The 26,939-nt window shown below is 42.4% G+C and overlaps 1 protein-coding gene across 1 annotated transcript in view; it reads right to left on the bottom strand.

Moving 5' to 3' along the window:
* Positions 1-26,939, bottom strand: part of Dnah9 (dynein axonemal heavy chain 9) — a 341,793-nt gene that overhangs the window by 42,718 nt on the left and 272,136 nt on the right. Inside the window, 4 exon segments of the mRNA XM_028869363.2 lie at positions 9,764-9,886; positions 11,228-11,398; positions 16,107-16,247; positions 25,300-25,464. Of these exon segments, the coding sequence (XP_028725196.1) occupies positions 9,764-9,886; positions 11,228-11,398; positions 16,107-16,247; positions 25,300-25,464 (600 nt within the window).

The raw sequence follows: 26,939 nt of genomic DNA on the forward strand, positions 1-26,939 counted from the left end.
ACACTCTGTCCATCCATCTCCCAAATGTCTCTAGAATGTCAATGCAGCATTTCCACGGACTGCTTGGTCCATAAGCATCAACTTCAAATACAGAACACAGGAACCACACATCTTCATTTCACGCCCCTTTCCAAGGTGCCGTTCTCCACCCCATCCCATTTGAACTTTCCTGCATCAACCTCGGGAGTGTGTCTGACTCTACCAACTCAATTCAGGTTCTGTTCTCTTCTCTAGTAACTTTGGCACCTTCCTTTTCTAGTGCCGGTCATGCCTCTTATTTCTGAAGGCTCTACAAAGTCCCGTTCAAAGTCAGCAGACACAGCACGTTCTCTTGTAGATTAGAGCAGGATGTCCTTGTACCATTTTTGTAGCGCACTTACAGCTGTTCACAGAGCTGAACTTGCCACTCAAGAATCGCTCAACTTGTAGCTGTCTGATTCCCGATAGCATGCATCTTATTCCTTCTTCCTCCTCCTATTTGGGAAGGCTAGGAAGTAAGTCAGGGCACTCCTTCCTCTGAAGCTGAAGGGAACCTGTATTGTGTGTCCTCTGTCCATGCACAGGCGCCTCTACCCTGGCCCATTCATAGCTCCTACCACCCCAATGCTGTCTTCATTCCTGGATTGCTAGCCTTTTTTGCACTATTTGGAAGCTCCTTTTTTCCTTCCAGAAGACTTCATTCTGACAGTAGTATAAAGTACTTTGATCATATTTATCTCCTTCCCCCAACTTCTTCCAGATCCACCCCCACCTTTCTACCTATCCTGTAGGGTAAAAAGGCCAGCTAAAGACACACACCCTGGCTCTGCAATCCCCCTACTCCCGACCAACCGAGCAAGAAACCAACCAATCCCTGAGCAGGAAAACCAACCATCTCTGAGCTTGTCTAAGCTCAGGGATTGAAATCCGACTAATTGCCACCCTGAAAATCTTCACCCTAGAAACATTCCGCCTTAAGAAGCTCTATACAAACCTACAAGCCCTGTCCCTGTTCAGTTGGGAGCTGCCCTTTTCTACTCTGGCAGAGGCAGCCACTCTCCTGGATTCCTCCCTCCAAATAAATAAATCTCCCGAATGAGTTTTGGGTGAAGATCTTCTTTCACCTGAGTAGAGTGGAGCAGAGAAGCAATGGACATCTCTGCTGGGAAACTCCCCTTAGTGGAGGGAGTAGAGAAGTAACAATTTTTATGGAGCAGGAGCAAACTGCTACATTTCTGAGGAGGTTTCCCCACTAGCAGAGTGAAGCCCAGAAGTAAAAATTTTCACCAGAGCAGAGAAGCAAGGGACATCTCTGCTGGGAAATTCTCCTAGCAGAGTGGAACAGAGCTTAGTTGTAAGGGCTCTCTCTGAGAGGAGCAGGATTGCTACATTCCTTTGGGGAAACCATCCCCTACTGGAACACAGATACAGGTATAGCCTGGCTCCCTGCAGTCAGGATACCTTTCTCTTCAGAGCTTTAGGTATCCAGGATACCTTCCCTTCACAGCTACAGGTATAGCCTGACTCCTGACAGTCAGGATACCTTCCTCTTCAGAGCTGTAACACTTGCACACCAAACTTTGTTTTCTCTCTCTCTCTCTCTCTCTCTCTCTCTCTCTCTCTCTCTCTCTCTCTCTCTCTCTCTCTCTCTGTCTCTCTCTCTCTCCCCCTCCCCCAAATTGAGTCCAAGTTGTGTTTCCCATATACTCTTGGGTATTGTGCCTGTCCTGGAGTGTGGCAGACCTACCACAAGTCACCCTCCTAAAGAAAATTGAATCTTCCTCTCCCAGCAGCTATCAAAAGCCAATAGACCTACAGGTAGGGAACTAACTCCCACCTCTCTCCCTCCACGCTGGGGTTTTGTCTGGTTAAGCTGACATGAGTCTTGTGCATGTGCTCACAGTCACTATGAGATACGTGCAACTGCCCTGTTGGGTCCAGAAAATAAATATTGTCTACTTGCAGTTATCCACCATCTCCTCTGGCTCTCGAGATCTTTCCATCCTTTCTTCTGCAAAGATCCCTGACACTCTAGGTAAGGGATGTAATATAGATGGTCCATTTCACGGCATGCAAAGAGTAGTAAATCCTATTATACTGTCTTAATATGTCTATGGTATCATCAGTCTTGATAATGAAAATTTGGGTGGGTATTATGGCTTAAACATAACTTTTGTTTTGAAACCTTAACCCCTAGCTTGTGGCATTATCTTGGAAACTTGGGGGTAAGGGCTAGCTGGAAGAAGGTTTCTGGGAGTGGATATTTGTGAGTATATTATCCCTGGCCACCTTCTGTCTTGCTTTCTGCTTTCTGGTCTACCTTGGTGTAAATCAAGCTGTCCTTCACACCTTCCCCACCCTGATGAACTGAGCCCTCTACCACCATGAACCAAAGTTAATATTGCCACCTTAATCTGTGCTGTTAGGTATTTCATCATAGTGATATAAAGCGAAGGACTTTGATGGGGATTTGACATAGACCCACCCCCTTACACATTTAGTGATGGGAAGTGCTTCTACTCTGCCTTTATATTTCATTTCTCCAACAGTAGACTGAGGGTCTAAAGTACCTATACAATGCAATGAAGGTTAAGGAGCTCAAAACTATCATTATTTGAATCCACCCATCCATTCATCCATATAATCTTTCAGTATTAATGTCCTAGTACATTCCAAATCAGAATATAATAGTGGGGGGAAAATAGATACATGTCTTCAAGTAGCTTCCAGTTTTAGGGAGAAAGGAGGCAAGGGAAGCCTTGGAAAGCATCTAGGGTTCTGTTAGGTTGGCACAAAGACTGAGAAAATGAGAATGCATTTTAAAAGAATAAAGATAAAAAATGGGCCCAAACCTGGAGGGTGAGATGGGACTGTGAAAACATGATGGCTACAGAGAATCCTTCCTGGGAACAAGGGCATAGGAAGGCTGCAGAAGGACACAGACACGGGCATTGGTGTGCCTGCACTCTTCTCCTGAGGGGATGAACATACATCCTTTTACTGGGGTTCTGTGGATTACTGATTCCACCCCAACTTCATATTTGACAAGTGGTGAGGGGTGCTATGAGGAAAGGTAGATGAGACCCAGGGACACAGAGTTCAGTCCTACCACAAGCATTTACAGCCCACAGAACTTGCAGTTTTCTTGGGCTTCAGTTTATTTATGCAAAAAATGAGGCCAGGGGATCAAGTGCTGTAGTGGGTAGCTGTTCTAGCTATGACCTTGAAGCACCACCCCTAGTGAGGTAGCAGGTAACTATTATACCTGCCTATGACCTTGAAGTACATGCCCCTGGGGCATGGTCAATTGGGACCCTTAAGACCTGGTATGCACATGCCCAGTGCTCTCTTTTCTCCTTCATGGGACTTGGATGCTGGGATGATCTCAAGCAGAAGAACAGCATGGGACCATGCCTCATCCTTCCAGGATCCTGCAACAATTCCTCTATTCTGTCTTGAGTTTTCCTTCCCTAATAAATTCCTTTGCCCTTTAAGCAGACTCCATGGATTTCTCACACTAAAGTGTTGTATCTTATATTCTAGCCTAGACACAAAACTTTGAAGACTATGGAGGTTTGCTAGCTATTGGATTTCAACTGCCACATTCTTTGTCTCTAATTCCTACAAGATTGTGAGTTAGCTATGGGCAAGAACTTCCTCAGGCATGGGCAGCCTTTGGGAAGTGTTTAATTAAGGAAGTCTGACATCTGCAGAGCCACAGGAGGGCTGGGGCTGGGGCAGGGACTGGGGGCAGGGGATGGGGATGGGGCTAGGGCTGGGACTGGGTTGTGGCTGGTCAAAGCTACAGCTGCTGTCATTCTCTCTGTGTGCTGAGGAACTGACTCTCCTCTATTTCCAGGCTGCCCGGCTTCTCAACCTGCAGCATCATTAACCCTTTCCTGCCCAACTTACCCTTACTGTGTCTCCTCTCCACAAAACAGAGCAAATTACACCATGACCAGAGCTCCCAGTTGCCAGGCCTGGGTCTGAAACCACATCCTTGAAGCTCTTTGGTGAACACAATCACACCATTTAATCTTCCAAATGAGGGGAAGGGATTTCTAGCCTTCTAATAAGCTAAATGGAAATGACTAATTAACCTAATTACTTTGGACTGTGCAGCAAAATACAACAGTGCTAAATTGGCATCCAGAGTGGTAGTGAGGGGCCTTTTCAAAGGCAGACAAAGAAATTCAGCCCAGATGAGGTTTTTCTAATGAAGAACAGAACATGCCCATTACCTGAAAGTTCAACATTTGAGGGGACTGAAAACATTCTTACAAAGGATCACAATAAAAGCAGGATTTTATCACAGAAATGTCATTCATTACCTGCTTATTAGTCTTCTGGGGAAGGAAGCAAGGCAATCAACCTTCCTCATTAGATAGAATTCTTTAAAATGTTTTTTTCTTTTTTTATTATCTCCTATTCAATTATACTCAGTTTGTTTCTTTAGGCTAAAATCCAAGCGTACACTTGAAAAGCATTCATCAAAGGCTTCCACGATATGTACCACATATTGCTTTGTGCCTCACCTGTGCACATCCCAGGGTGTGCCTGAGTTTGATGGACCTGGGTCTGTTGTTCCCCATAACAAACTCAGAGAGAGAGGAGATAAAGCTTTGCTCATTTGCAGAAGACTTTAAACAGCCAGATGAGCTCAGCCCACAAAGCAAAACACAAAAGCAGAGGGAAGCCAAGCCAAGCCAAGCCAAGCCAAGCCAAGCAGGCATTCTGTGAAGGGAGGGGCGGAAATCACCTCTGTACCAGCTGTGTAAGAATCGAGCCTCAGCTTTCAATTGCTGGGATTTAAAAGACATGCACGTCCATTCGCAGCAGTCCCATTGCTTTGGGGCCTTCTTCACTTTTGCCATGGAGGGCATCGTGGGAGAGAATACAGAGAAAGTCAACAGGATTTGGTCCAGTTGGGCAGTTTCCAATGCCTGGAAGTTTTTCTTTTTGTGGACAGATTCTGTTAGGCACACCCACATCAGCCACAGCATGCATGTCCCTTATATTGGAGGAAATTGCTAATCAGAATTATTATGAGTTGTGTTCTTCAAAAGATATAGTGAAGAATTATCCTCCAGCACAGTTTGCCTTTCAATAAAATTAAATGTAAAGAATTAATAGGGTCTTTGTAGGTGTGCTCAATTTAAAATGGTTTTACTAGGGTGGGCTCTAATCCACTGGGACTGGGGCCTTTACGAGAAGGAGAAAGCCACAGAGGCATACAGAGGGAAGGCAGCTCTGTGCTGACTGTGCAGCTGGAGACTGAGTCTCTGGGCCCCTAACTGAGGAATGCCAGAGGCTACCAGACACTGGAAGATGCAAAGACAAGTCCTGTCCAAAGGATTTGGAGGCAGCCTCGTTCTGCCTACGTCATCACTTCTGATTTCTGGGCTTTCCAACTGTACGGTTCTGTTGTTTCAGGAAACTCAGCATATAGTGCTGGACAACAGCAGCCTGTAAAGCAAACACTGCCATGCTGTGGGGTAGCGTTCTGTATGCTATGAATATGTGTTGCTCTGATTGGTTGATAAAGAAGATGCTGATTGGCCAGTAGCCAGGCAGAAAGTATAGGTGGGACAAACAGATAAGAAGAATTCTGGGAAGAAGAAGGGCTGAGTCAGGAGTCATCAGCCAAACACAGAGAAATCAGGATGTCAAGGCAGAACTGAGAAAAGGTACCAAGCCACATGGCTAAATATAAGACAAGAATTATGGATTAATTTAAGTGTAAGAACTAGTCAGTAATAAGCCTAAGCTAATGGCCAAGGAGTTATAATTAATATAAGCTTCTGAGTGATTATTTTATAAGTGGGCCACGGGACTGCAGGGGTCTGGTGGGACCAGAGAAACCATCTGACTACACTGCCACAGCCATCAGTGGATTCTGACTACTGAACATTCACTTTGTGGAAGATGTTATGATGGTTGTTTTGCAGATAAGGAAACAAAGAGTTAGATAACATGCCAGAGGCGACACACACACACACACACACACACACACACACACACACACTCACAACACACTCACATTCACATACACATACTCTCTCACACACACACTTACACTCACATGCACATACACACACTCTCTCTTCCTCTCTCTCTCATACACACACTCAAAACACACTCACATATACATACATACTCTCACACACAATACACTCACACTCATATATACATACACATAGTTTCTCTCTCTGTCTCTGTGTCTCTGTCTCTGTCTCTCTTTCTCTCTCTCTCTCTCTCTCTCTCTCTCTCTCTCTCTCACACACACACACACACACACACACACACACACACACACACACTCTTACACTTGGATCCAGGTATGCCAGAATCAGGGTCTGTGTGAACTAGTCCATCTCCATTGCTGTTCTTGTTCTGCACATGGGTTCATTCAGAACTGCTTTTAGAACATATTTCCATAAAGGCAGCAAACTCTGAGTCACGATTTCCAAGTCTAACAAGGTAGCCACTGGCCATGAGGAATATTGAGAACTTGAGATCGGGTTAGTGTGATGGAAGGACTGCTTGTTTTTGTTTGTTTTCAGACAGGGTTTCTCTGTGTAACCCTGGCTGTCTTGGAACTCACTTTATAGACTGGGCTGTCCTCGGGCTCACAGAAATCCACCTGCCTCTGCCTCCCGAGTGCTGAGATTGAAGGTGTATGCTGCCACCACCTGGTGGGACTGCTTTTTTAAAGAGGCTTCTCTCTGTATTCCTTGGTTGTCTTTGACATCCTGAACTCAAGAGATCCTCCTATTTCAGGGTTTAGACAGCTGGGACTATACAGGCAAATGCCACTTGCTTGGCTCAGAGACTTAATTTTCAACTGCATTTGAATGATCTTACAGCTTAAGTGCAGAAACTTGAACTCACGTTAGTAATTAGAAAACTTATAGAGGGGTATTGGGAACAATTTGGATGTATGAGCCAACTGTTCCAACAATAATATAAAATCTAAATACAAATATTTTGGAAGAAAAGTTAACATCTGAGTTGACTATCCATGTGCAAAATATTCAGCAGGTTTCAAAGACAGCGTTAAAGCAAAATATCTCATTAATAATAGTTATTGTTTGGCTATTAAATAATCTAACAAAGATCTCATTCTAAAAGGTTTGGTTGTTACTTCTGGAGCCATTGAGGGATGAAGGAAACTTTGGGAGGTAAGGCCCAATGGCAAGAAGCTGGGTCACTAAAGGTGTAGCCCCTGAAGGGGCGAATGGCCTCTCCCTCTCTGTTTTTTGCCCACCATGAGCTTTCCTCTATCCCATGATACACTGCTTCACCACAGTCCCAAAAGCAATGGGAATGCTGAGAATGGATGTGTGTATCCTTAATTCCAGCAAGCAGGAAGCTGAGGCAAAGGATTGTGAAATTCTGTCTTAAAATAATAAATGCATGTGTAAATTCCATAATGAAACTGATTACTTTGTGTGCTAATGATAAATAAAAACAAAACAGGAAGGAAAATGAAGAAATGGGGGCTAAGAGGCCATGGACAGAAACTTGTAAAATTATGATCCAAACATGTATTTCCTCATTTTAAGCTTATTTTGCTCCTATGCTGGGGATGGCCTTGTCATTGTATGCTAGAAGTATGTGATTTATTTTTTATTTTATAGGAGCTCATGGTTTTGAGATAAGTGAGTCTTACAAAAGAGTCATACTTTTGAACAGTGTTAGGGCTCTTGGAGACTATGAGGACTTTAAGAAATGGATTGAATACATCTTGCATTATGAGATGGCCAAGAGCTTTTGGGGACAAGTAATGGAAGATTATGGCTTGAAGGTGATGTGTCTGGGTATCCACTTGACAAGAATTAGAATTGGGATGGTTAAATTTGATTGACAACTTGATAGGATTTAAAGTCTCCATGAAAACGAGTCTCTGGACATGCTTGTAAAGAAGTTTCTAGATTGGGTTAAGTGAGTTGGGAAGACCGACCCCAAAGGTATACTGCATGATTCCATGCACTAAGTACTGGGCTAACTAAAAAAAAAAAAAAGAGGAAGTGAGTGGAGTACCAGCATTCCTCTCTCTGTTTTCTGGACTGTGGATGCCATGTGACCAGCTGCCCACCATGACTTTCCCACCATGATTGACTCAAACTGAGAGCCAAAGTAAACTCTTTAAGTTCATCTGTCAGGTGTTGCACACCAACGAGGAAGGTAGCTAATGCAGTCCTGAAAGACCGTGTAAGAACAGCTAGAGATTCTTTAAGAAGGAGGTTAGGGAAGTATTTTGAGTGACAGTAGCATTAGCAGAATTAGCCTTGAATTTCCCAAGATGACTCCTTTGATGTGGGCAGCATGCTTATAAACGATTACATTCTGGGTATAAATCAGTTTGGATTAACCTTAAGGGAATTAGGATGAGTGGATGGTCCAGTCTGTAAAGGTTATATACTGTGTTTCTGTTCACATGACATCCCTGAGGTATAAAATCATTCTGCAAATGGAGAACAGGCTGGTGGTTGATTGGTACCAAGGGTAGAGGGAGCCAACTGGGAGTCTTTGTAATGACGGGACTTTCTGAATTTTGATAGTAGTGATTAGTACACCTGCCTAATCTGGTATGAGAAGAGGAAAAACATATTGGGAAATAAAGGGATATTCCATTCACAACAGCAAGCCAAATCAATTGATAAAATGTTTAAGAGTGCATATGATAAAACCAAATATACACAGGTACATACATCACACACCCATAAAAGAACATAGGACAGTATTCCAAGGATTAGACATTATAGGGATATCTGTGAATCATTTCTTACAATTGCTTGTGAATACACAATTACTTAAAAAAACTGAGTAAGAAATATAGAGAAGGCTGATTATATTATTTCAGATGTACACTTTTTTTGTGCTATTAAACATTTGTACAATGTGAGAACAAACATGGGAGATCATAAGCAGGGTTCATCTTAAAAACATTCTATTCCATATGTGCCCATGGGTATGGACTAGAAAGTTGCCTACATAGTATGCAGCTGTGGACTCTCTGGAGCTGGAAGTCACTTATCCCTCATTTCCTGGCAGACATCAGGTCTGGTTCTGAATGTGGAATCAGTCCCTACTGAAAACACTTTAGAGTTTGTGATCTTTTCAACTTTCATAAAATACTAACTAGACTGATCTGCCTAACATGGATTTGTGTCCTAGATTTGCTATTTGAAAGTAGTAGGACCTATGTTTCATGTTCCCATGTGAAATGGGAACAAACAAGACCTATTTCCCAGATGGACAAGAGGACGAAATAGTAGTGTTATGTTCAATGAACTCAATTAGACATGCGCTATTCTTAAATGCTGAGAGTTGCAGGTTGGAAAGGATCCTTTGCTTGGGAGTTTCAGCCCAGACAAACAGAGATACCCAGCAGAGCTCTGGTACCTGCCTGACTTCTGGAAGTGATGTGACAGCATCTTCATAAGAGTCCCTGGGCTGATCTGAGGAGCCCAGATTCCAGCCCTAAGCCTTGGCAGATGAAAGATGAAAGACAGTTTAGCTGGCTAAAAAACCCCCATCAGCACTTTTGGCACTCCCCCCGCCCTCTAAAGGGATAGCTCTCACCCCAAAACGTACTTGTTTCTTCTCAGCAGGCTTGGGAGGATGAGACTGTTGTGGTGTACTTGGAAGGGAGGGAATGCATCTGTGTTCAACACAACTCTGTGTTTGAATTCTGAGAGAGACACACTGATAACATGAAGACATGTATTTAAGTCAAGCCTTTGAGAGAACTTGACTTTTTCTGGGGGTTGGTACTGACCTTGATTCCTCCCCAGGCTTGGTGGGAGAGGAACTCCATTGGGCTGGGGGTTCCTGTCTGTACTGGAGCCCGAAGCAAGAAATCTAACTCTGCTGCATTGACTTCCTGGTTCACGAGGAGAATCTGCAATGTTGAAAAAAATAACCCTGTGATTCTTCAGCTGTGGTCACAGAGGCTGGAGATCTTGGGGATTGTCACTCAGTGTAATTACTGCTGCCTTTAGCTCGAGAGCTTGCCTATCAATTTTGGCTGTTTAAAGAGGGTGGATTGGAAGTGTATATTCATGCAAATTTCTTCTGTGTGCATCTGTTTTCAGCCAAAACACCAGAGCGACTTAAATGCACACCGAGGGTGACTATATATCTTGGTTAGCAAGTATTATATATCAATCATAAGTGCCATGGAGTATGTGCCTGCAATTTAATTGAGCAGATGACACATACAAACGACATGATTTGAGGCAAGTGTCAAAGCGACATATGAATATATGCAAAATAGAAACGCATATATAAATCAATAATGTGGAAGGGACTCTGAAGTGGAGGAGTGGCTAGCAGACAGAAGAAGGAAGATTAATCCAACTAAGCTTTCTGTCTTGGGGTCTTGGGGAAGCTGAGAGACGGAGATATTGAAACAGGCAGAGAGAACTTTCCAGCCAAAGGGGATTGAAGGTATAGGGGCTGGGAGGGCTACTTAGAGAGGCGTGTGCACAGGACAGAAAGCCTTTGGCTTGGCTGTGGATAGAATTCATTATGAGAGGTGGGATCCAGGTTTCTTTGTGAAGGTGAAGCTGTCTGTGCTGCAGCTGGGAATACAGAAGACGAGTGATATAGGCATGCTAGCATTCACCCATGAACTCAGACATTGAAACATATCAACAGCACAAACGAATGACAGGCTATTTGACTTTTAGCATTGGAGAGTGCCCTGGGCTCAGAGAGCCTGTGCTATATACACTTACATATACATTGAAAAATCCCAGTTCTAAGAAGGGAGGAAGGTCTGTATAAAGAAGCGACGTTTTAAGGCTTTTTGGTGTTGGGATTAAGTAGCAGATCAAGGTCTCTTCTAATGATGCAGTGACATGGCAAGTCCTAAGTTCCCAAGCTCCTAAGAATGAAAGCTGTTGGAAACATCCCAAATGTACAGCAGCTACAATGATAGAAAGCCCTGTATGGCCAGCGCCGATTTGATTGACTTGTAGTGGTTTCTGGAGAACCAATTTGAAAAGAATCTCAGATTATCCAGTATCAGCTGGAGAAAGCACAATGATTAAGAAAGTTTGCTCCGAGTGGGACACTGGTCAACTAAGAGTGTTTGCCATTTGTTGGACAATGGTGGGTCAGTGCATGCACAGTGGCCAGGTTGGGCTTGTTTAAGAAATGATAATAGAAGAGGGTTCCTTAACATTTGCTGACTGGTTGGTAAATATGGCTTGTGAAAACAGTTTTGATTTGCTTTTACCTGAAAGGTGAGCTGGGCAAGGTAGGTCAGCTTATCACACTTGAAGAGGCCACGTGTGGTGTACTGGTACACTGAGAAGGTTATGCTGTCTATTAGATTGGCCACTCTCTCTTTGACGCTTTCACTGGGAGCTGCCTTCTCCACAGCTTTCTGGAAGACAATGCTGAAGGCCTAGGCGAGAAGATGAATCATAGGCGATGTATAAAATCCTCTTTCCTGTGAAGATGATTTTAATTTTCTAGTCTATTCATTGAAAGCTTTCCCCAGCACTTCTTGTTAAGAAGAGACACTAGTAAGAGGCTGCCCTGCTGATAGAGACTGGAGAGATGGCTTAGAGGTTAAGAGCACTGGCTGCTCTTCCAGGGGACCCAGGTTTGGTTCCCAGCACCCACATGGTTCTTTCCAACTGTCTGTAACTCCAATCCCAGGGGATCTGACATCTCCTGAGGGACCTGACCTGTTATTAGCTCTTAGTCCTTCTTGAAACTCATATTGGAATTTAATCCCTATCCTGGGTTCTTAAGAGGGTAGACATTTATTTTGACTATGGCATTCAGAGGTGGGGTCATTGGGAGTTGAAGTCAGCACAGGTAGGTCTTCCATGACTGAATCTTGGTAGCTTTATAGAGAGAGAGAGCAGGACACAGAAGTATGCTCCCTGTTCCAAGTGATGTCCTGTGCAACTTCTGGACTCTGCCAACAAGCAGACTGTCACTAGATCTAGCCTCTAGACTTTGGACCAAGAGCTGTGTGCCAAGATAAACCTCTCATCTTTATGACTTACCCAGCCTGTGGTACTATATTATTAGCAACACAAAATGGTTTAATAAATGTGCATATTGAATGCTGATTAGTGAAATCAATGAAAAACAAATGTGCTGCAGCCAAAGGACTTAATTCAGTAAGTTTTTATTGGATAATTATCTAAATACACAGGTGATACAGCCAACAATGACTATTTGAGTTAGTGATATTATCTAATAGATGACAAAATTCTTGTGGCATAGAAAACATGTTCTAAGCAACTTCATTTTCTGAAACTGACCCAGGCATATAGTGGGTAGTGAGAACTATTTCAGTTTATGACTTTTCTATCAAAATCTCAGATGCCATAGGTTTATTTCCATTAGCCTTGCACTCATTCTCATAAGTCCTTGTATCTTTTGACCCATTATCTCTTCTTGAAGTGGTAGGAGCACAGCCCCCTCTCAATTTCTTCTCTGAACTATAATAAGGGCACGGTAGAACATAAAAATTTTGTGACCAGTAACCTATCATTGTAAGATTAGTGATTTCTTAGACAATAAGTATTTGGGATACTGCATTTTAAGTATGATATGGAGAGAACAAATAGTGAAAGGAAATAAAAACCAGTATGTTATAACTGGACTTAACTCTTAGTTCTTAGATCTCTGCTTTTTTTCTCTATTTTCCTTTTGTGGCTCCAAGAAGGAAAACAAAAACCCTTTAGTCTTTATAACATCAGCATTTGAACCCCAGTGGAAGCTATGTAAGGTCTGAGTCTTGGTGTTCTTCATTTAAGAATTCGAGATGAATCTCTCTCTCTCTCTCTCTCTCTCTCTCTCTCTCTCTCTCTCTCTCTCTCTCTCTCTCTCTCTCCTCTCCCCCCATCTCTCTCAGTGCTGAGGTGTTTCTTGTTAATGAAGTCCTCAGAGCTTTCTTCATTTGCTGATGATCTCAGCAAATCTTCTGCCCATACCTGACCTAACCAGTTGCGAGGTTTACCTTCCCTTGGTAGATTTTAAATGAAATAATAGCTCATTAGAGGCTGCGGGGCTTCCACTCAGAGCAAGTACATAAAATGGGGTGGTTAGCTTTCTTCAGGTCATTACTGCCCGTTTCTTCTAAAATTCTATTCAAAGGCAGTGGTCAGTAAAGAGCCTGGAATCACTGAATTTGAGTAAGGTGATTCATAACCCAGGAAAATACCTAGAGAAAACGTAAATAAATCCTGGCTACACTTTGGCTTTCCTTCACACTGAGTGTACTTTCATTGCTAGTTTCTCCCCCTGTTGGTGTGTGAATGGTTCTGAGGCTGGGCCTGATCCTCACATTCACCCCCAAGAAGGTCTCTTCTCCACAGAGGGTTTTGTCATGGACTCTGACTATCCTTAAAGATCCTTAGCAGCTGTTCTGAAACTTTTAGGGGCTAAATCAATTTTCTAACTTAGTATTTTTAAAAATTCTTTTTACTTATGTGAACATGATATGAGCACTCTGAGAATAGGGCTGACCCTTATGCTCATATTTCCCAGCATCCCACCCATGTCTTACTTAGTACAGGTACCGGAAAACACTGAGTGGATGACTGTGTCCTGCTAATACCTAAGAGATACTAGAGAAAGTTTAAGGGGTGGTCAGACAAGGGGCTAACAGTCAAATGCTTTAAGGAGCCTGGCATATACAACCAAAAGGTAAAGGGTTGGGGCCTCACTATAAAGAGCACATGTGGGAGCAGCAGCCTTAGCTCCAGCAAACGCATACCACGTGGACAGTGAGAGCATTGTTGCCAGACACTGGAGTCATGTGAAGTCTCTATTGCCATTACTTTCTTTAGTTTTAGAGATCAAATTCAGGGCCCCATACATGCTAGGACTAGGTGCTGGATTCCAATCTCTTTATCATAATTGTAATTATTTTTAAAGATTTATTTACTTAAATTTTTGTCCGTATGGATCTTTTGCCTCTCATGCATATCTGTGCACCACGTTTGTGCCCTGTGCCCATGGAGTCCCGAAGAGTTTTCTATGTCTGTCTTTCCTCCCTCCCTGCCTCCCTCCCTCCCTGCCTCCCTCCCTCCCTGCCTCCCTCCCTCCCTGCCTCCCTCCCCTCCCCTCCAGCTGTTGTTTTGTATTTCCTAAGATCCTTTCATAACTACTTAACTATTACACATTTAAATCTGTTTTTAAAGATCAACTTGGTCAGTAAACAACTGAAAATACATTTGGCACGAATCGTTAGAAGGTCTTATTAATAAAAACAACCCAAGGTCAGTTATTGGGGTGAACGCTGGAAGATCAGAGAAGCAGAACAGGCCACAGCATCCTCACCTTGCCAATTCCTCAGCTGGTCCTGTTTCCTCAGACTGGAAGCCTCTGTAGCCTCATCCAAACGGATCTCAACTGAACTGTGCTGCTCACAAGCCTAAAAGCTTAACCAGCTCTAGTTCCTGGTTCTCATGCCTTATATACCTTTCTGCTTTCTGCCATCACTTCCTGGGATTAAAGGCTCATGTTGCCATGCCTGGCTGTTTCTAGTGTGGCTTTAAACTCGCAGGGATCCAGGAAGATCTCTGCCTCTGGAATGCTAGGATTAAAGGCGTGTGTGCCACCATTTTCTGGCCTCTGTATCTAGTGGCTGTTCTGTTCTCTGACCCCAGGTAAGTTTATTAGGGTGCACAATATTTTGGGGAACACAGTATCACCACAAATACATTCTCCTTTCTTTTTTTAGACAAATTCTGCATACTAGACTGGTCTTGAATTCATGACCCTGTGTGCCTCAGTTCCACACCTTAAGGTTGGCATTACAGGTGGGCTAACATGCCTAGTGACCTCTTCCTTTTTTAGAAGTCATTCTTCCAAGCCTCCTGCATCAGAATGCTATCACTGCAAAACAGCTTACAACCTGTTTTTGAACTCATAGTCACAGGTTTCAGGTGAATTCTTGTTTTCAGAAAGCATCACTGTGGCAGTTCCTGGTACTTATAGTGATTTTCAACTACTCCTGACTAAGGACATCATTCCATAGTTAGCTTATGCTCATTTTTATGCTGGCCTTTTTACTATCTTATAATTCTTTCACATGTTCCTATGATATGAATATAAGCTTATGTTTCTTCTGTAAACCACAAAATACCATAAACACAGTTCATCTGAGCTGCAGAGACTTAAGACTACAAGAGAGAGACTGGGAAATGGTGACCTGCCATCTCCAATTCAATGAGCCTCAGGGATTGAAAGCCCAAAGATTTCTCAGGTTTTTTTTTTTTTTTTTTTTTTTTTTTTTTTTTTTTTTTTTTCCCACCAACCCTATACCTTGACCTTGGCATCTACATGTTGATTTAACTGGATATATGTTATGAAACTGAGGTGTGCTCTCTGTGTGCATGCATGTTCCATTCTGAGGGAAATGCCTGTGTCTGTGCCTCTGTATCTGTCTCTCTCTGGGCACAACCTTTCTGCTTTTTGGTTCAAACCTTTGTTCCGAACTTCACCTCCCCCCATGACATATTAGTGCCTCTTTAATTATGGTCTTTTGATGAATGCATGAGGGGATAAGATGTACTTTCAGAGAGTCCCAAAAATTTATAGGTCTTTATTTTTTCATGAGTAAGATTAGTTTAGTCAGCACTTAAAATGTGCTAAGAACTTTAGTTTTATGGGTATTTTAACAACCCTAAGTAGTAGCTTTGGGAGTATTAGGATAATAAGAGAAGTAATTTAATGCTGGCCCATCCTAATTGCTAGAGTTGGTCTTTCATCAATAAAAACAATATACATTTTGGATCTTCTCCACTACATTTTAAGCTCTTTGGGGACAGAATAGCTTCTTACACTTCTTCTGCTTCTTTGGTCCCCTTTGCTATGCATCATCCAGTATTAATGGGTAGTCAGTGACCTTGCTGAACAAATGAGGCCAAGGTTCATTTGCAGCAGCATTCTTTTCTGTTACAGTAAGGTATACAAGATGAAACCAAAGAGGTGGGTCTGTCCCATAGGTCTAAAGTCTCCCTTGGCTTCAGTCTGGAAGATCTGCCATCACTAATGGAATATGTGCATAAGCTCTCATGGTGCCCTAGGTTGGAGTGCCATTTTGCTATATTATGATTATGGGAAAAACTCCAGGTGAAAGTTACCTTGAGGGAGAACTGGTACATTGGGTGGATCCTGCTGAGGTCATTCATGATGAAGTAGAGCAGAGATGCCCGGGCAGCTGCTGGCCGATAGTGCTCCCGAGCTTCATTGATTTTCACTTCGGTTAATTTGGCTTCCTGAACCTGGAAAGACAAATTGCAGTTCATTGTTCAAACCAATCAGACTTCAGGGAAGCAGCCTGGGCCTTCCATGTGAGCAGATACTTGTCTGCCTATGGAGTGCAGTGAACTGGCGTGATGTTAAGTAGGTAGAAGCTCAAAAAGTCACTATGGCATCCCTTAGTGGAACTTAAGTGCAAAAGATGATACACTCCTAGTTTTCCATGGCAATGAGGGTGTCAGTTGAGGTTGACATACGTCCTGGAGTTGGGAAGTATGGGAAACTCTAAACACCATGTCTAAGGGGATGATTCCTTGGAAAACCAAGAAATGCATATACTTATTTGTAAGTAAGTATAAATATAAGAGATAGAAATACATTCTTACACTAAAGTAAGAAGTAGAAGTCCAGGAAGGAAGTACAGCATAATTTTCATCCTTGTGAGTGCACAAGCATGTGTGCCTCTGTGTGTGTGTGTGTGTGTGTGTGTGTATGTGTGTGTGTGTGTGATGCAGGGAGTTGATTACAGGGTCATGTACATACTATCAGTTTGAGCTACAAACTTATCCCTTTCCTTAATTTAAATGGAATAGTTATATACTGAGTCACAAGGAGAATCTCTTTCAGTGGGATATTTTGTTTTCTGAGGAGTTCTTGTCATGGATAAGAAGAAGAGATTTAAGTATCTGGAATACATATTTCTGTAAGATTGCGATTCTACACATGGCCTTCAGCTTGTTTTGTCCTTAGATTCCAAAATAAAATGAAACTACTGGTAACTGGAGAGTCCATCAGGAAAAAGCAATGATCATGATTCATGTTCTCTGATCAAATGATTACAAATTACAGTTGGAAGGTGTGGTGGTTTGAATGAGAACGCCCCCATAGAGAATGGCTCATATGTTTGAATATTTGATCCCTAGCTGGTGGAATAGTTTGGGAAGGACTAGGAGGTGTGGTTTTGCTGGATGAGCTCTGTTGACAGCGGGCTTCTTAGTTTCCAAAGCCCATGCCATTCTCAGAAACCTACCTCTGCCTTGTGGAGATCAAGAACTAAGCTCTTGGCTACTGCTCCAGCACCACGCCCGGTCTCCTGTCACTCTGCTCCCCACCATGTTGGACTCTAACCCCCTGGAACTGTGGGCCCCAAATTAAATGCTTTATTTTATAAGTTGCCTTGGTCATGGTATTTTTTTATCACAGCAATAGGAAAGTAACTAAGGCAGAAGTTGGTACCAGGAAATGGGCTATTGTTGTGACAGGCCTGACCATGTTGTTTTTTGGAGGATTGTGGAAGACATTGGGACTTTGGACTAGGAGAGTAGTTGAACATTGTAAACAGGGCTTAAGGGGCCATTGTAATAAGAGCATGAAAGAAAGCATTAATAAGTGCTGAAAGCATAGTCCACTATTAAGGCCCAGCTTAAGAGATATCAGGGGAAAAATATTAGCAACTGGGTCAAGACCATTCTTTGTGATATTTTGACAAAGAATGTGGCTTCTTTTTGCCCTTGTACTAAGGATCTGCCTGAGGCTAAATTGAAGAGTATGGGACAAATTTCATTGGCAGAGGACATTTCAAGACAGCCTAATACCGACTCTTTCACTTGGTTTTTAGTAATCACTCTTACAAAGATTTAAAATGAAAAAGAGCAAGCAGGGCAAAAAGAAACACAGCATGGTAATTTTGAAAAGAAAAAGCACCAGGAGATTTAATGTTGGAGCCAATGCTTGTTCTGAAAAGATAAGACGAGGTCTGATGTGAAATGGAATAAAGGGAGTGGTGCTCTCATTGCAAGACCCAACTAATTCTGCAATTTGTAAAAAAGAAATTGTGTGCATCAACAAATCAAAGAGTATGTACATGTAAATCAAGAACGAGAGCCAGGTTCCATCCCAGGCTGGCAGCAGAACTTGGTAGCATGGGCCATGTGGTTCTGGCTTTGGAGTCGTGAAGGATGTAGGAGTAAAGGGTTGTAGAGTCTTCTGTGGTTAAGCAAACTGCAGAGGCCAAGTGTATGGTTGGGAAGTCCCTGCATCGAGACCCAAAGTGGCCATTGTGTAGAGCTGAGAAAGTGAATTATATTGGAGACCTCAGGATGTTAGAGATGCCAGAGCCGTGGGATACTTGCCAAGGACAGCTGCAGACAGAAGTAGAGCCAGAAGAAGAGAGAAGTGTGTTGCAGTCAGCAAAACTGGAAGGAAGAGCCATGAAAGCCCGTTGACATTGGACATAGAACTACAGGATTTAGAGTTTGCCCTGCTGGGTTTCAGTCTTGCTTTGGTCCAGTATTTCCTCACTGTGCCACCTTACCTCCTTCTTGGAATGTTAATATTTATCCTGTGCCATTGTGTGTTGGAAGCATGCAATTTGCCTTTTGATTTTATAGGGGATTACAGTTGAGAGACTGCCATGAGTCTCAGAAGAAATTTTGGACTTTGGACTTTTAAACTGTGAATGACTATGGGGACTTTTGAAATTAGACTAAGTGTATTTTGCATGATTATGTGGCCCGAAGCTTTGGGGGCTGGGGAATGGAATGGGGCGGTTTGAATGAGAATGGCCTCCATAGGTTCATGTGTTTCAATTCTTGGTACCCAGTCAGTAGAAATTTTGGGAACAGGAGGTGCAGTCTTGCTGGAGATGTGTCACTGGGGGTAGCTTTTGAGGTCTCAAAAGTCCATGCAATTCCCAGTAAACTCTCTCTGCTTCTCGCTCATTGACTGAGGTATAAGCTTTCTCAGATACTGCTGCAGCATCATATCTGACTGCCTACTGCCCATGCTTACTGCCATGATTGTCTTGGGTTCTAACCCTCTAGAACCATGAGACCTCAATTAAATGCTTTCCTTTTATATGTTGCTTTGGTCATGGAGTTTCATCACAGCCACAGAAAGTAGCTAAGTTAGAACTGTTACCAAAGGAGTCAATTAGAAGACTTCTTCCACCCAGCACTTGGGAGGCTGAGGCAGGAAAATCACAAGATCAAGCAGCCTGGGTCACACAATAAGATCCAGGCTCTCAAAAACAAAGACCTCTTCTAAAACACTGCTCCCCTCCCCTCCTGCTGCCATTAAGAAACAACGACAACAAAAACCAAAAGCAAAAACTTCACAAAGGTTAGTACATCAAGAACTGAAGAGTATTGAACAACCTAAAAACAATCATTAAATAAGTGTACTTAGGAAGAGTAGATACACAAGAAAGCCTGAGGCAAAGACATTCCAAAAGGAGCAGGTTTTACCTGAAAAAGCACTGATAAGAATGCCTAAAAATAATATAGTTATTTAGATGAAATGGTTTATGAGTTATATAGAGTTGAAAATAGAATAGAGAAACTGGAAGGAAGGTCTGAAGAATGGTTAAAATCAGCTCAGAAAGACACAAAGATGGGAAATTGTAAAAATTTATAGGAACTGGCAGGTAGGATGAGGAAATCTTAATTTAACAGAAACATGTAGAGAATAAAGAAAATGAAGGAAAGGCAATATCTGAAACTAAGAATTTCCCCCAATCAACAAAATATTAGAGCTCTTATTTGGAAAAATATATCCTTCTTAAGTATGATAAATGAGGATGCATCTCTACCATATAGTGAAATTTTAGAATATCAATGATGACAATAACATATTAAAAGCAATCAGAAAGTATAATGTACCTATAAAAGAATAGTAATTAGACTGAAAACAGACTCTTAACAGCAATAAGAACCCACAAAATACATTATGAAATAATAACAAAAGATGCAAGGAAATGATTAAAATTAAAGTACTCGAAAATTGCTTTGGAAGATGCTAGATATATTGCTTAATTTTATACCTCATTAAAACATACATACTAAAGTCACATTTAAAATGAAATACATTTTATATGTAAGCAAAAATGTATAAATAAAACCCAGTGAGCGTCTTTCAAATATTCAAAGTCTAAGAGAAGAAGGATAAAGAAAAAAAATTAGTGAAGAAGGAACAGTCTCACTCTACTTAGAATTAGTATTAGCTCAAACCAAGGATATATGCAAAAGCCTTATTTTACACAGTAGTTAGTATATTAATTTCAAAATAAAACTTTAAAAAAAAAGAGACGGGATGGAATTACTCTGCACAGGTGAATAATGTTGATCCCAGAAGATACAGATTAACATGAAAATCACAATACAAGGTATGGGATGCCTCTCTGCAAGTTACTTACTCAAAAATGCCTCTGAGATCCCCCAAACAACACAGGCTATTGCTACTGCCCTTACCACAATTATGTGGCAAGACCTCATGCTGAAGACAGCACATGCTGGTTGGAAGGACATAGAAATATCAACTGAAACCAAACAGGAAAATTTGTCCCTGGTAGCTAGCTTTCATAGTACTGGAAAGTATGATGTGACTGCTAGGGAGAAAAGGCACCAGTGGTCTTACTCAGTGTCTGACCCTGCATGCTGCAATGTTGACCTGCCAGGTGAGACATGTCCACTCATGCAATAGTGGCATGGCTGTTATGGGGTAACTAAGCACTTTCTGGTTGGATTTGAGGCCTACTCTATAGGGGTGTATTCATGCTTGTTACTTTTAATACTCATCAAAACCCATGGCCAGAGAGGTCAGAGTTAGAACCTGATGTTATTTTGCCAAATGGTCACAATATCAAGAAGCTTTCTAAATATTCATGTTTACACTCATAGACCTGGACTATTCTCCGCCTTGATCAGAGAAGCTTCTATCTGCAGTGAATAGGGGTCAGTGGAGAGATACATGGATGGTCAAAGCGCTGAGAAGAAGAAATGGAGTGCTCATCCCTAAACAACACATCTATATTACATTCAAGGCCCAGAGGACATCACAGAAGAGGAGGCAGAAAGAGTGTAAGTGCCAGAGGTTGGGGAGTACTGTGAAATGCTGTCTTCTGGACATGATATAGCTATCAGCATCCTTAACTCACAGCAGCTATGGTCACCTTCACAGGAGCTACAGAAGATGGAGCCAGCCTGATCTTGGCACAGACAGAGTAGATGATTTCTAAATTCCACCCCTTACTGAGGTGTTATTGGCAGTGGATGGTTTGAGGGATGGGGAGGGAGAGTCATTCTTTACTGAGGATATTGACCACTACCAGGTTTTCCATGTTTCAGCGAATAGAGCCATCCTCAAGCATATGGGCAGCTCTAACTGGAATTATTGATTATCAAAGCATAAAAAGGGGTGAAGCCAGAAGGGGTTTGATGGAATAATAAGATTTGGGAGAAGTTTCAGGGGAAATGAGGGGGTAGATATGTGCCTTCATCACTGTTATATTGCTGTGAAAAGACACCATGGCCAAAGCAACTCATGAAAAAAAATCATTTAATTTGGGGCTTCCTTGCAGTTTCAGAGTTTTAGTCCATTATCATCATGGTGGGAGCATGGTAACATGCAGGCAGATATTGGATCAGTAGCTGAGAACTACATCTTGATCTCTAGGTGGGGGGTGGGGGAGTGACAGGGGGGACTGGGCCTGCCATGAGCTTTTGAGACCTCAAAGCCGACCCCCAGTGACACATTTCCTCCAACGAGGCCACACCTCCTAATCCTTAAAATCCTTTCAAATAGTGCTACTCCCTGGTGACTAAGCATTCAAATATATGAGTCTATGGGGGTCATTCTTATTCAAACTACCACAATATGATATTTTATTGTATACATGTATGAAATTCTTAAAAACAAAGAAAAAATTAAAAAAAAAGTTTTATGAAAATGGTTCATTTTCTTAATGTCAATAAATCTTTTAAAGTGAAAGAAAAAAGTTGAACATTTTTGTAGAGATGTAGAATGGAAATTTTTATGTATTGTTAATGGGAATGTAAAGTACTATAGCCAAGGCTGGAACACTTGACGTTCTTGCAAGGGATCCTAGTTTGGTCTCTAGCATCCATGTGGTAGCTTACATCTGTTTATAATTCCAGTTCCAGAGACTCTGGTACTGACTTCTGGCTCTGCAGGGTACTAGGAACCCACATAGTGCACATACATACATACATACATACATACACTCATACACATAAAATCATAAATAAATATCTTAAAAAGTACTGTAGCCAATATGGAAACCAGTAAGAAACAAACAAACAAAAAAAATGATAACAAAACCACACAATTCATTTATGATCTACCACTGCGCACATATCTAAAAGGTGAAATCCATGTGTCAAGATGTAGTTTACTACAAACAACATTCTCAATTCACAATAGCCAATTTATAGAATCAACCAAGATGCCTACTGACACATGAAGAGATAGAGAGAAATGTGGTAGATAACCACAACAGAATATTATTCAGTTAAAAGGAGGACTGTAGTTCTGCTATTGGTATCAAAGTAGATGAAACTAGAAGCAACTGTGTTAAGTTAAACAAGCCAGGCACAGAAACTCAAACACTCTGTGTTTTCCACTAATTTGTGAAGCTTGGAAAATGGATGATATAGAAGCAGAGAATGGATTGGTGATGGCTAGAAGCAGGCGCAGTGGGGGAATAATGAGAGAGGGTTTGATAAGAGATACTGCACACAAACAGTTCTAGCATCCTATAGCCTAGAGTCTATAAGAACTTATGATTTATTTCAAACTCACTAGGAGGGGATGAAAGCTTGAAGAACACACAAGCAGTAATGCTTGAGAAGAAAATGCTAATTAATAAGAAACTCTAAGAAAAACCTAACTACCATATGTCAATGATGTTAATAAATATAAATTGGTTAAGTTCAGTAGCTGAACCTCAGAAGAGCATTAAAAAAAATCACTTTCAGTCAGCGTCATTACAGATTTAGCTTTCAATGCCCCCAACTGCTTATCACTGCTCATTAATCTCTATGCCTCTAGTCAAGTTTTATTCTAATTTTCCATAAATACTGTAAATTTTCACTTTTCACCCAACCTCATATCTCATCACTACGCTCTCACTTGTAGCAGATAAGATTGACCCCTGGGTTCCCAAAGTACAATCACATAATGTTTTTGGTCAAGGACATATGTGATGGAGTCCCATAGTTACACTGTCCAATGATGGCCTAACTGTGCTGGTTTCTATGTAAGCATACTGTGATAGCCTCAAAGTGATGCACTTCTCAGAACACACCCTTGCTGTTAAGCCCCCATGACCGTTTATGGAATGAGCTACCTTCATTTTTGCCTGTCCCTATTCTCCAATTATCTGCATCTCCTAGTTGCATACATGGACCCACAGACTAATCATAGACTTATGTTTGCCCCTTATGCCTTATGACACTGGAAACTGATTCTCCATTTTTCCATACACAAGCTTTTCATCTACCCTGAAGTGGACATTCTCAGCAGCTCCATTGTATTAAACATCTTCTCTCATTGCCATGAATTCAGGGCCTTTCCTCAAATGCCCATCCTCCCTTACAGCCCACACATGCTGCTTGTTATATCCCCAACTGCTGTCATTGAATTTGTAACATGACAGCTGCCAAATAAGTGTCTATTAGATGGATGAGAAAGAAAAAAATACCCTCTAAAAGGGGGGACAAAATAGATGAGAAAGTTCCATATGATATGTGGCAGGCAGTGGTTCGTTGATTTTACAGTAGAGATGGGGAAAATAAGGATGAAGAGGCAAGAGAGATTGGCAAGGCTGGTTCCACCTTCTGCCCTACTCCCTCTATGTGAACTGGGTCTTGCTGGCTTAGAGCTGTGGACTTTCTACACTTTACAAGCTTGCATGACCCTCTTAGGAGTTGTAGCTGCCAGGATAATAGACTAACCTTTGTCACAGAGCAGCCACTGAGCTAGTAGGCTGGATTTCTCAAAGTCATCACAGTTATTTCTTAGCTCAGATTGGGAATGCCCTGGGATTGTGACCGTTCATTTGTTCTGATTTTTTTTTTTTTTTTGGTTTTTCGAGACAGGGTTTCTCTGTGTAGCTTTGCGCCTTTCCTGGAACTCACTTGGTAGCCCAGGCTGGCCTCGAACTCACAGAGACCCGCCTGGCTCTGCCTCCCGAGTGCTGGGATTAAAGGCGTGCGCCACCACCACCCAGTCACTTGTTCTGATTTTAACACTTTGGACTGAACACAGGGCCTGGTGCATGTGAGGCAAGTGTTCGCCCAATGAACCACAACTCCATCCACTTTTTATTTATTTTTTTCTACTTTTGTCCCTACTTTGAACAAAGCCTTTTTTGTTCTGAAGACTCCCAGGAAGGGGGCAGTCAGCACACCCATTTGGAGACATGTTGCTCCTGTCCCCGTCCCAGATGTGTGAAGTCCTCATCAGCCCCAGTTTCATAACTGGTCTGATCTGGACAGTAAGGGAATGCAGAAGGGTCTGTGCATGGTTGGCGGTTGGTGGGAAGGGTGAAGAGTTGAGTTCCTTCTTCACCAAGTTATTTTCTAGTCTCCATGGGGGAAAAGCCTTCCTTCCCAAATGCTATGCAAGAAGGAAGCCATGTACTCAAACTGTTTCATGGGATAATATTGTTCAGAGCTGAGTTGCCTGAGATGTTACCAACATTTTCTCATTAAAAACAGACTGAGATTTTTCTGTCAGTGCAGTGGATTGTTTTAGGACACAATCACATCTGGATTATCAATTTATACAACTTTGGGGCTATTCCACAACCTAAGGCGTTCTCTGTGGGCACTATTCCCTGAAGAAAAATCAGGGCCCTATTTGTGAAGTGGAAACATCAAAAGTTTTTTCTAGAAGGTGGGAGCTCTATAACCCAGGATGGGCAGAGGCCACTCCAGAATTGTGCCTGGATTTTTAAAACAACTTTAAAAAGTTATAATTTTTCTTTATTCTTGAGAATTTTATACATGTATATAATGAACTTGATCATATCCATCCCCCCCATTTTCCTCCTCCAACCCCCCCATATCACTCTCAACATGCCTATCTCCCAGCTTTATGTCTTTCTTGACAACCTACTATATCTAAGCAGTGCTAGCCATACATGTGTGTGGTGGATTTCTTAGAAGAAACTTGGGAAGATGGAAACAGAAGCCAGATTCAGGTACTGAAAGCAGAGGGAGGAGAAACCAAGGGAACATCCGGCCTGGGCCTTCTGGCCCTTCAGAGTGGGTATACCTTATCCTCCACCTCTGCAGCAGTCTGCTTGGTGACCTCCAGGTTCTCCACCAAGGCTGTTTCTCCCAGGAAGTTCCCCGAAGCAGAAGAGAGGCGAGACAGCAAGTTGTCCTCTAAGGTTTTGAGGGTGATTTTGAATCCGTTCTGCTGCTTTGTGAGGTCCGACTGTAAACATCAAGCAAGGAAGAGTCAGGTAGAGATGGCCAAGCCTTCCACTCTAGGATAGGCTTGAATAGATAAATGTTGGAAGGGGCGAGTCCCTCCCTGCAGAGACAGTGAGTGAACTGAGGCGAAAACAGCAGAGTGCTTTTGATGTGAGCAGAAGTGAGCAGGTGAGTGGGGTCCAAGCGGCAGCTGTGCAGTTGGCCGCCATGATTGGGGGGTGTGAAAATGCAAGTAGCCTAGCCTGAAACCACTATTCAAGTTGCAGCTGGATTGAACATGCCCAGACCATCTCATGTCATTGTTCCCCGAATAGCAGCCTATGAGTGATCGCTGTGACATTTATGCTGCAGTAGGTGTTGGAAGTCATCCAGAGGTGATTTAAAGCATAGAGGAGGATGTGGGCATGTTCTATGCAAATGCCACATCATTTACATAAGAGACTGGGAGTATCAGCTGGTCTGGCATCTGAGGGGTTCCGCGATACGATCCCCCACTGATTTGAATGGAGACTGTGGTCCATGCTCTTTCCATGTTAGTAATCTGTGCCTCCCAGTCCTCACACCGAGGAGCTCTATGCTGTGCTCAGAGCAGTGCTAAGGTCACTAAAGGGAGCTTGTGAATGGAGAGAGGAGCAATGCTTTGGCTCTTACTTCACTAGCATCAGATGAACAATAAAGGAGTGCTTGAAAGACAAACCCATCTGCCTCATACTGTTCCAACGAGAGCCTTCCTTGAGGGAAGGCTGGGGTGGGATTGGAATCTGAGCAGTTCTCAGGTCCTCTTTGCTTTGCAATCATTATGCTTGGTATCCTAAAGCCCTGGGCACCTTCTGTTTGTATGCTGGAGTTAACTCCAGGTGGCTCTAGCATCTTTGACCTGTAAACCTTTTAATCCCAGTCAAGAACAATGCACATGTTAGGGCTCTTAGCCATGCCAACCCTTACCTCTGTTTATTTATTTTTTATCAGAGCTGAGGACCGAACCCAGGACCTTGTGCTTGCTAGGCAAGCACTCTACCACTGTGCTAAATCCCCAACCCTTTTTTTGGTGCACATACATATACACATATGTACACATGATCTTTAAAGATTTTTAAAGATCATGTGTACATATGTCTGTATGTGCACATATGTACAGGTGCCCAAAGAGGCCAGAAAGTGTAAGATCTCCGGGGGCTAGAGTTATAGACAGTTGTGAGCTGTCTCACATGGGTGCTGGGACTGAACTTAGATCCTCTACGAGAATACAAACATTCCTAACTGCTGAGCCATTGCCCCAGCCCCTGTTCTGTCTTTTCCAAACTCAGACTTTAGTCTAGCCTAAGGCTAGAACTTGTTCTCTTCTGGGAACACTCTGTACCCAGAGGCTTTCAAATCACTTAGGAGTTAGCTCAGATGCCAACACCTCATAGAAGCTTTCTGAAGCCTACCATTTAAATTAGTCTCCTTAAGCTGTGCCGCCATGGGCCTCGTATT

This window comes from Peromyscus leucopus, chromosome 8b, assembly GCF_004664715.2.
Source record: "Peromyscus leucopus breed LL Stock chromosome 8b, UCI_PerLeu_2.1, whole genome shotgun sequence".
Taxonomy (NCBI): domain Eukaryota; kingdom Metazoa; phylum Chordata; class Mammalia; order Rodentia; family Cricetidae; genus Peromyscus; species Peromyscus leucopus.